At 44.4% G+C, this 10,276-nt stretch overlaps 1 protein-coding gene across 2 annotated transcripts in view; it reads right to left on the minus strand.

Moving 5' to 3' along the window:
• Window positions 1–5,735: 5,735 nt before the first annotated feature.
• YWHAE (tyrosine 3-monooxygenase/tryptophan 5-monooxygenase activation protein epsilon) overlaps window positions 5,736–10,276 on the minus strand; it is a 66,513-nt gene continuing 61,972 nt past the window's right edge. For both annotated transcript variants that reach the window (XM_031934316.1, XM_031934317.1), the window contains one exon: window positions 5,736–6,709. In XM_031934316.1, the coding sequence (XP_031790176.1) occupies window positions 6,657–6,709 (53 nt within the window). In that variant the 3' untranslated portion in view covers window positions 5,736–6,656. The remainder of the gene's footprint in view (window positions 6,710–10,276) is intronic.

Raw genomic sequence — 10,276 nt, forward strand, 5'->3', positions numbered from 1 at the left:
ACGCGATTCTCCTGTCTCAACCTCCCAAGTAGCTGGGATTGCAGGTACGTGCCACCATGTCTGACTAATTTTTGTATTTTTAGTAGAGACGGGGTTTCACTCTATTGGCCAGGCTGGTCTTGAACTCCTGACCTCATGACGCCTGTAATCCCAGCACTCTGGGAGGCCGAGGCAGGTGGGTCACCTGAGGTCAGGAGTTCGAGACCAGTATGGACAACGTGATGAAACCCCATCTCTACTAAAAACACAAAATTATCCAGTTGTCGTGGGCGCCTGTAATCTCAGCTACTCAGTAGACTGAGGCGGGAGAATCGCTTGAACCCAGGAGGTGAAGGTTGCAGTGAGCTGAGATTGCACTCCAGCCTGGGTGACTAGAGCAAAACTCGATCTCAAAAAAAAAAAAAAAAAAAGAGGCTGAGATGGGAGGATCATTTGAGCCCAGGAGTTTGAGGCTGCAGTGAACTATTACCATGCTACTGCATGCCCACCAGAGTGACAGAGTGAGACCCTGTCTCTTTAGGAAAACAAAAAAACAAAAAACTGACCATATCCAATGTCAGTGAAGATGTGGAGTAGCTGGAACTCTCATGCCAAGCTGATAGGACCGTAAAATAGTACAACTCATTTAAAAAACTGTTTTGCGGCCTGGCGTGGTGGCTCACGCTTGTCATCCCAGCACTTTGGGAGGCTGAGGCGGGCGGATCACAAGGTCAGGAGATCGAGACCATCCTGGCTAACAAGGTGAAACCCCGTCTCTACTAAAAATACAAAAATTAGCCAAACGCGGTGGGGCACGCCTGTGGTGCCAGCAACTCGGGAGGCTGAAGCAGGAGGATCCCTGGAACCCAGGATGCTGAGGTCACACTGAGCCGTGATCGTACCACTGCACTGCAGCCTGGGTGACAGAACAAGACCCTGTCTCAAATAAAAATAAAAAAATAAGTTTCTGTCTCCCCTTATACACAGCAGGCCGGTTACCTCCTGTCCAGCACAGTGAGCTGGTGCTATGAGGGCTGACCCAAGCTCTGCCCCAAAGCAGGAGCTGAGAACGTTTCCTAGAAGGCAAGCACACTGGAAATGTCTCCACCAAAAGCAGCTACAAATGAATGTGACCTTAAGGTATTAAGGCTTTGGTTCTCTAGAAAACTGTCACCGCTCTTAGGCAACCTGACAACTCATAACCATTGTTCTCCCCGTGGACTGTGGCTCTACTTCTCCAAGGTAAAGTATCTTAAATTGGAAAGAAGTATTGATCCAATTGTAAAATTTTTTCTTGAAAATTTCCAAATTAAGCTAAATTTAAAAAACAAAAATCACCAAAACCTTAACCTACAAAATAAACTTTTTGGACCGTAGCCACCTGAGCTCTAAATAATGGTATCATTTATATCTCAATTCTAATACACTGGTGAATATGCATATTGCAGCTTTTCCAAGACACGTATTAATTGTAAAACATATACTGACCTCAAAAATGTGGCCGGACGCGGTGGCTCACGCCTGTAATCTCAGTACTTTGGGAGGCAGAGGCAGGCAGATCACAAGGTCAGGAGATCAAGACCATCCTGGCTAACACGGTGAAACCCTGTCTCTATTAAAAATACAAAAAAATTAGCCGGGTGTGGTGGCAGGCCTGTAGTCCCAGCAACTCCAGAGGCCAAGGCAGGAGAATGGCGTGAACCCGGGAAACGGAGCTTGCAGTGAGCCGAGATCGCGCCACTGAACTCCAGCCTGGGCGACAGAGCGAGACTCTGTCTCAAAAACAAACAAACAACAACAAAAAAAAGTTTAAATACTTTAAATGATCACTTTAGAATATATTAATAAGGGGGAATATAGTATTTCGAGAAAACACTGAGTTTTAATGAAGAGCAAAGGTAGTATGGCCTAATGGGATTCTTCAGTGATACAGATGAAGTGAATTCTGTATTTGAATCATCAGCTGTGCAGCTGTCATCAAGTTCCTTAAATACTTCCCGTTCAGCTTTCCTAATTGCAAACACGCAGGCAGCAGCTCACCTGATTACTCTTGAGCACTAGATTCCAGACATTGCTGAGTAATGAGCACAGTGCCTGGTGCAAAGCTGATACTCAGTGTTAGCAAAATTATTTGATTTTGAGACACAGTCTCGCTCTGTCCCCCAGGCTGGAGTGCACTGGCACGATGATCTCGGCTCACTGCAAGCTCCGCCTCCCAGGTTCACGCCATTCTCCTGCCTCAGCCTCCCGAGTAGCTGGGACTACGGGCGACCGACACCATGCCCGGCTAATTTTTTGTATTTTTTATTAGAGACGGGGTTTCACCTGTTAGCTAGGATGGTCTCGATCCTGTTTTTTTTTTTTTTTTTTTTTGAGACGGAGTCTTGCTCTGTTGCCCAGGCTGGGGTGCAGTGGCCGGATCTCGGCTCACTGCAAGCTCCGCCTCCCGGGTTCTCGCCATTCTCCTGCCTCAGCCTCCCGAGTAGCTGGGACTACAGGCGCCCGCCACCTCGCCCGGCTAGTTTTTTTAGTATTTTTTAGTAGAGACGGGGTTTCACCGTGTTAGCCAGGATGGTCTCGATCTCCTGACCTCGTGATCCGCCCGTCTCGGCCTCCCAAAGTGCTGGGATTACAGGCGTGAGCCACCGCGCCCGGCCAATGTTAGCAAAATATTAACAGTATCAATTACAATCCTACCAACTCAAAGAAACAGGATAAAACAACACAGGGCTTGGTTTTCCTGATCCAGGTTGGATCTGGCAGCATTCCCATTTCCTCTCACGGTGCTCACAAAGGCTTCCTTTAATGACACATTCTAGGATTTCACCAGTTTTCCATGAACTATGGTTACAGTTTTCAAAAGAAAACAGGGTTCACACCTTTATCCCTATTTTTCAGCAAGCCCACTCTATTGTCCTAGGATCAGGAAGCAGCTAATTTGAGATTTCATTTATAAGGCTCAAGGCGTTGTCTGCGACAGGGGCCAATTAAATGTCTCATTTATTCCATCAGTTTCCCCTTTCAGTGATGGACCTTCATCCCCATCTTCCTGTAGGGGATGTAACTGTGCAGACGTGCTGTGCTGGGCGCCCACCTGGAACAGAGCATGTACACAAACCCACTTACTGTCGCTCCTAACATTTCAGGAAAGCTTTGGGTTTTCCTTTTCCAAGGCAAAGTACCGAGATGTGTAATTAAAACACAAATTAGCTACGTTCAAGATGTAACTAACAATTTCTATTGAAGTTAACTGATCCTCAAAGGGACTCAAATCAAGCGCAGAATCTTTCGGGGCAATTCCCTTTCCAGCCCACAAATACAGGAACTGGGAGTGACACTGTCCTCACAGCGCGACGGCACCTTTCTGCAGGCTTCCCTGGCTGCCTTTCAATTTTTTGTTTTTTGTTTTCTGAGACGGAGTCCTGCTCTTACTGCCCAGGCTGGAGTGCAGAGGCGCGATCTCGGCTCACTGCAACCTCCGCCTTCGGTTTTCAAGCGATTCTCCCGCCTCAGCCTCCCAAGTCGCTGCAATTGCAGGTGCCCGCCACCATGCCCAGCTAATTTTTCCGTATTTTAGTAGAGACAGGGTTTCACCATGTTGGCCAGGCCGGTCTCCAACTGCTGACCTCGTGATGCACCCGCCTCGGCCTCCCAAAGTGCTGGGCGCCCTTATAGGGGTGAGCCACCGCACCCAGCCTTTCAATTTTTGATAGGGATCTTTTTTTTTTTTTTGAGGCGGAGTCTCGCTGTCCCCCAGGCTGGAGTGCAGTGATGCGATCTCGGCTCACTGCAACCTCCGCCTCCCAGGATGAAGCGAGTCTCCTGCCTCAGCCTCCCGAGTAGCTGGGAGTACAGGCTCGTGCCACCACCGCCAGCTAATTTTTGAATTTTTAGTAGAGACAGGGTTTCACAATGTTGGCCAGGATGGTCTCCATCTCTTGACCTCATAATCCGCCCGCCTCAGCCTCCCAAAGTGCTGGGATTACAGGGGTGAGGCACCGGCGCCCGGCTGATAAGGATCTTTCTTACAAACCTATACCAATCACCGCTTTCCTAATTACCTTTGTAAGTTTCTCTGAGTGGCAGGTTCTGTTTCTTCAGCTTGCAAAAATCGCCACACCTCTTGAAAATGCTCATGCATCTTGAAACTGCTGACTGAAAGTCTTAAGAAACCCTTTCACAAAGCAAAAATCATGTCAACCAACTTGGGACAGTTGTAACATTTGGTATTGCCTCATTACAAGATAAAAAACCAGCAGCACCACCTGCATTAAACATGTTTTCCTAACAAACACCCTCCATTACATGTGCTCATCTGAGCTCTGCGAGTCCGTTCATGCATTAGTGTTCAGTGTGGTGGCAGCAAATCCCTGCATCCCACGAGTGGTTTCTTCAAACTCTGCAACAGACTTGACAAATTCCTTGGACTTTGACCTGTAGCAGGTGTGCTGGAAACAAGAGCAAATCAACTTGAAAGCTTCTTGGAGGTTGCTCAAGACAGATAGCAGTATGTGATTATATTCAATGGTCTCCCTATCCCTCGGAAACGCAACTCACAAAAACATGTTTATTCTCATTGCCAGCACTCACTAAACACGACTAAGATATCACGAATCTATTCATTTCCTAAATCTCTGCTACTAAGAGTTTAAGCTGAGAGTAAATTTGCAGTCTCAACATCCAATTTTAGAAGACAAGTGTGATGAGGAAGCATTTATCAACTCAAAAGTGTTTACTGACACAGGGAATCTAGAAATGTACCTTCCAGATATATACAAGTATTTAAGCAGAAACTGCTGCAAGGGTATTTACTGCAGCACCTGCCCAAAAGTAGCAAACTGATCTTGACAAAAATCAGGTGTACATCAATGTTACAGTCAGAATGAGACACATCTAAATGCCTAACATAAAAAGATCTACAGTAACTAGGTATCCACACACACTGACGTATAAACTGTTAATGGAAAGAAGCCTTTTTTTTTTTTTGAGACGGAGTCTCGCTCTGTCACCCGGGCTGGAGTGCAGTGGCCGGTTCTCAGCTCACTGCAAGCTCCGCCTCCCGGGTTTATGCCATTCTCCTGCCTTAGCCTCCGAGTAGCTGGGACTACAGGCGCCCGCCACCTCGCCCGGCTAGTTTTTTGTATTTTTTAGTAGAGACGGGGTTTCACCATGTTAGCCAGGACGGTCTCAATCTCCTGACCTCGTGATCCGCCCGTCTCGGCCTCCCAAAGTGCTGGGATTACAGGCTTGAGCCACCGCGCCCGGCCTGGAAAGAAGCTTCTTATAGCGAGTGTTTCTGGGAAGGGAGACTGCTACTTGCTGTCTACAGTGTGTGCATGGATTACTAACAAAGGATTGAGTAGTTCTCCACTACTGCCTCTGGAGGAACAGGGCACACAGTTTCACCTCTTAAGAATTATTGTAAGACATTCAGCCTTATTTGGTTGTACGAAATACTACGCTAGAAAATGATCCATAATTACACTTTGTACTACTTATGTTGTACTTTAATGATTAAAATAAATACCCTGTTGCTGCCTGGTCTGGAGGACAAGACACGCCATCAACTGACTCAGTGTTCTTCACATCCGGACTACAGGCAAATTTTTTCCAAAATATACATCTTTGGGAAGCAAACAAATTATTTATGGAAGAAAAAAGGAGGAATGTTTCACATTCAGGCAAACATAATACTGTCAGTGTGCTTGGACTAGAGATTTTATTTTAGAAGTATAAAGGATGGAGGCGCGATGATATTTGGCATTTTTAATTTAGGTTTGTTTTATTTAAGTTTAATGTTAATTCCATGCTGTGTTTCAGTAAGAACAATACAGATTCTGTATCTGTGGCTCCAGTCAGATATCCAGTAGTACAAATTAGCTTCAAGTTACACATACTGAACAAAAGAGGTTGAGCGAGCGAAGGAGGGGAGGAGTGAGGGGAAGGAGGTAGGGGGAGGGGGAAGGAGAAGAAACAAAGAATTGAACAGGCATGCAGGCTTTTCCATACCACCTTCATCGTTAACCTGCTTCAGTGGGAGAGTAAAGTAGGCAAGAATGAGCAGCCACGGATTGTTGAACTGTTACCAGCACCATGCTTTTCAGCAACATTGCAGCAGAGTTTGAAACACTTTTTTACAGCAAAACTATGACAACAAACTCCCTCCCCAAACAACCTTTAACCATCTCAAGCTAACACCCAATTACTTTCAAACACTGGTATAAAATACAGTTTAAACAATTAGAAAACCGATACCACTTATGCCTCTCTAGTGTGATTAACCTCTCTCAGATGCTTGCATCACCTAGAAGTCTAATGGCTTTCAAGTGTCATTTCCATTTCTCATGGTGATCTTGCCACATCTGGCACGGAGACAACACAGTAATGCTGAAAAAGCCTCTATGCAGTCCTGTTAGTGTCTTAAAGAACCTAAAAGCTGGGACCAGTAAAATCCACAGAAATTCACTCTTGCCTTTAAGAACTTTTGAAAACGGTTAAAAAAAAAAAAAAAACCAAAAAAAAAAAAAAACCAAAAACCCAACAGGGCAGGAACCTAAATTCTGAGACCAAATGTAAAAGTCAGATTTGGTGGTTCTCAGTGACAATGGGGACTTTCCAAGGGGTGGGATGGGGAGGAGGGGTGGTGAGAGATGGTTTCTCTTGTTGGCTTTTATGTCTCACTGATTTTCGTCTTCCACGTCCTGCAGCGCTTCTTTATTCTGCTCTTCACCTGTTAAAAAAAGAAAAACAGTTAAATTATTTCGTACTGACTACATTAGGCTATGGTAGCCACAAACAAAGGTGTCATTCCAAGCATAAAGACTCCTTTTATTTGCTACGATTGGTATTAAACACAGGCAAGGGACTTCTACCATCCTTGACACCTGAGATGCCTAAGCCAAGAAGGGATTATGGTCCTGAAAGTATTTATCGGTCAACAGAATGAAAAAACTGATGCGCAGTACAACTCAATGCTTTTATGCTAAACAAGCTCTTAAGAGTAGACAGCCAAGGAAACCATCTTACTAGAATGATGTTCAAGCTTTCACATATATCTTGGGTCAAAATACTCTTTCTCAATAACCTCACCTCTTCAAGAATCAAAGAGTATTTTGCAAACTTTTTGCAAAATCTAATTTACCCACAAGCTAATTTTCAGAAATGACTCAAAATAGTTCACTGAGCAATAAACTGTTCTCAAGAAGTTCTCTACTATTTTACTGTGGGGTTCTGCTGTTATGAGTATTTCACCTTTTGTATCTTGGCCAGATACACCAAACTATCATCAGGTTTTACTGCAGAGTGAAACACAGCATGCTCAAAGTAAATCAGACCACTGAGGTTATTAAAGAACGGCATTTGGACCACTTCACTCATGCTATTTGTCTTTTGCCTTTAAACAGGGTGATTACCCAAAGGAGTTTCAACTGCACTATGACATGCAATAGAAAGCCAGCCTATTGGTTGGAGGGTATCTACCTATTAGTATGCATTAAACAAGTCAGCCGAAATAAAGAAGCATGCAGGCTTTTCCCTTAAAAATGATGTAACAGGTAAAAGTTACATTCATTTGTATTTAAAAAAAAACCACTTACAATTCCTATATACTTAACTAATTTGAATCAAAATAAATGAAAAATCAACCCAAGAATCATAAAAGTTCAGATGACCATCCATTCATAATGCTTGTTAAATTATTTAAACAGGATGGACAAACACCACCAAACTAGCTGCCTACAAACATGAAGCATTTACACTGAGGACAGTTTTGAAACAGCCTAAAAGATCTCAAAGTGATAAATGGCACACCATTAAAGTTTCAGTGAAGACAGTTTTAAAATCTCTTCTGTGATGGAAATGTTTGACATTGATATGTGACTTCAAAAAAAAAAAAAACACTAAGCCTGAGCAACACAGTGAAGCCCTGTCTCTACAAAAAATAAAAATAAGGCCAGGTGTGGTGGCTCATGTCTGCAATCCCAGCACTTTGGGAGGCCAACACGGGCAAATCATCAGGTCAGGAGATCAAGACCATCCTGGCTAACATGGTGAATCCCCATCGCTACTGAAAAAATAATACAAAAAATCAGCCAGGCATGGTGGCACATGCCGGTAATCCCAACTACTTGGGAGGCTGAGGCATGAGAATCGCTTGAACCCAGGAGGCGGAGGTTGCAGTGAGTCAAGATCACGCCACTGCACTCCAGCCTGGGTGACAGAGTGAGACTCCGTCTCAAAAAAAGAAAAAGAAAAAAAAAAAAAAAAACTAAAAGTAATATGTATGCTGGGAACGGGAATGGGGCCACATGCCTGTAGTCCCAGTACTTGGGGGGCTGAGGTGGGGGGAGTTCTAGTCAGCAGTGAGCTTTGAAGTCACTGCACTCCAGGCTGGGTGACAAAGCAAGACCCTGTTTTTAAAAAATTTTAAAAACTGGCCAGGCGTGGTGGCTCACGCCTGTAATTTCAGCACTTCGGGAGGCCGAGGCGGGTGGATCACCTGAGGTTGGGAGTTCAAGACCAGCCTGGCCAACAGGGAGAAACCCCGTCTCTACTAAAAATACAAAAAATTGGCTGGGCATGGTGGCGCACGCCTGTAATCCCAGCTACTCGGGAGGCTGAGGCAGGAGAATGGCTTGAACCAAGGTGGCGGAGGTTGCAGTGAGCCGAGATCACGCCCCTGCACTCTAGCCTGGGTAACAAGAGTGAAACTCTGTCTCAAAAAAGTGTAAAAAACTAAAAAACTACTTAAGATACATAAAGATATTTAATTCATAATGCAAAGGCAAAAAAAAATTGCTTAGGGATGAAAGAACTGATGGACACCCAACTGTTCTCCAAAGGACAGTAATGTATTCAAATGCAGGAAACATGACAGGAACATTCACGCTCGTTAACAGCAAATCATTGCCAAAATATCGTTAACACACAACACTAGAACACAACTCGCTCGTAAGCAACCATGAGATGTGCCAGAAGTTCCAAGTAACCTAGGCGTAAAAATGTCACTGTCATACACATCACAGCCAACCACAGGAGGCAGGAAGAGAGGCCAGAAAAGGCTTAGGCCAGCGCCCTGGAAGGTGGAACAGGCAGAGTCTGTGAGCCACAGGACGATCATACACAGGCATGATTAGTGAAGAACCAAAACTGAAAGCAGAATTCATTGTGCCATGAACATGACTTACAAAGTAGAGTTTTTAGGAAAGGAAGAGTTGGGTTTTCCTTTAGGAATCTATATTGCAAGGAAAAAGGGAGGGAGAACAATCATATGATAGCAACATTACAAGAAAAATAAACCAACAGAGCAGGACAAAGGAAAACATCAACGACATAGGAGCCAGACTTGGGTCTTTTTACTTTGTATAAACTTCACTCTAAGAAACAATCTGTCTCCTCCTCCCTTCTACTCTGAGAAGGATGTAATATCCTCTTCAGAGGCATACAGATATTAGGGGAAAAAGGATTCCCTGGGTATGTTTCTTTGCCCAGTGTATCTACATTCTGGAGGGAGAGGAACAGGCAGAGAGAACACGTATTTCCTATCTATGGATTCATATATGAACCAATCCTCTTATCACAGGGTAAAGGGACTAAAATCACTTGAGAAAAAGCAATGATCCCTCCCTTTAAAGAAATTATGTTCCAACATGCTGGGACAGACATTAACATATTCTAAAGTTAAAAGACATAAAGACCCTGTCTCTTTAAAAAAAAAAAATCTAAACAATCCTTACATTAAATGCAAAGTCATATCCTAGTAAACTGCCAATTTCATGACGATTCTCCTATAATCACCACGGAACCCAAGTCACAAAAGTAGTATTTTATTTCGTGAGATGAAATTTTATGTTGCCCAAGCTGGTGTCCAACTCCTGGGCTCAAGTGATCCTTCTGCCTCACCGTACCAAACAGCCGACATTACAGGCAGGCACCATTGCAGTTTCAAAACCAATTTATTAAAAAATGCAATACCAGGCCAGGTGCGGTGGCTCAGGCCTATAATCCCAGGACTTAGGGAGGCCGAGGCGGGTGGCTCACAAGGTTAGGAGATTGAGACCATCCTGGGTAACATGGTGAAACCCTGTCTCTACTACAAATACAAAAAAATTAGGCGTGGTGGCGGGTACCTGTAGTCCCAGCAACTCAGGGAGGCTGAGGCAGGAGAATCGTGTGAACCTGGGAGGTGGGGGTTGCAGTGAGCAGAAATCACGCCACTGCACTCCACCCTGGGCGACAGAGTGACACTCCGTCTCCAAAAAAAAAAAGAAAAAAGTAAATACTCTTTTTTTTTTTTTTT

The sequence above is a fragment of the Piliocolobus tephrosceles genome, chromosome 16 (assembly GCF_002776525.5).
Source record: "Piliocolobus tephrosceles isolate RC106 chromosome 16, ASM277652v3, whole genome shotgun sequence".
In the NCBI taxonomy this organism is placed as follows: domain Eukaryota; kingdom Metazoa; phylum Chordata; class Mammalia; order Primates; family Cercopithecidae; genus Piliocolobus; species Piliocolobus tephrosceles.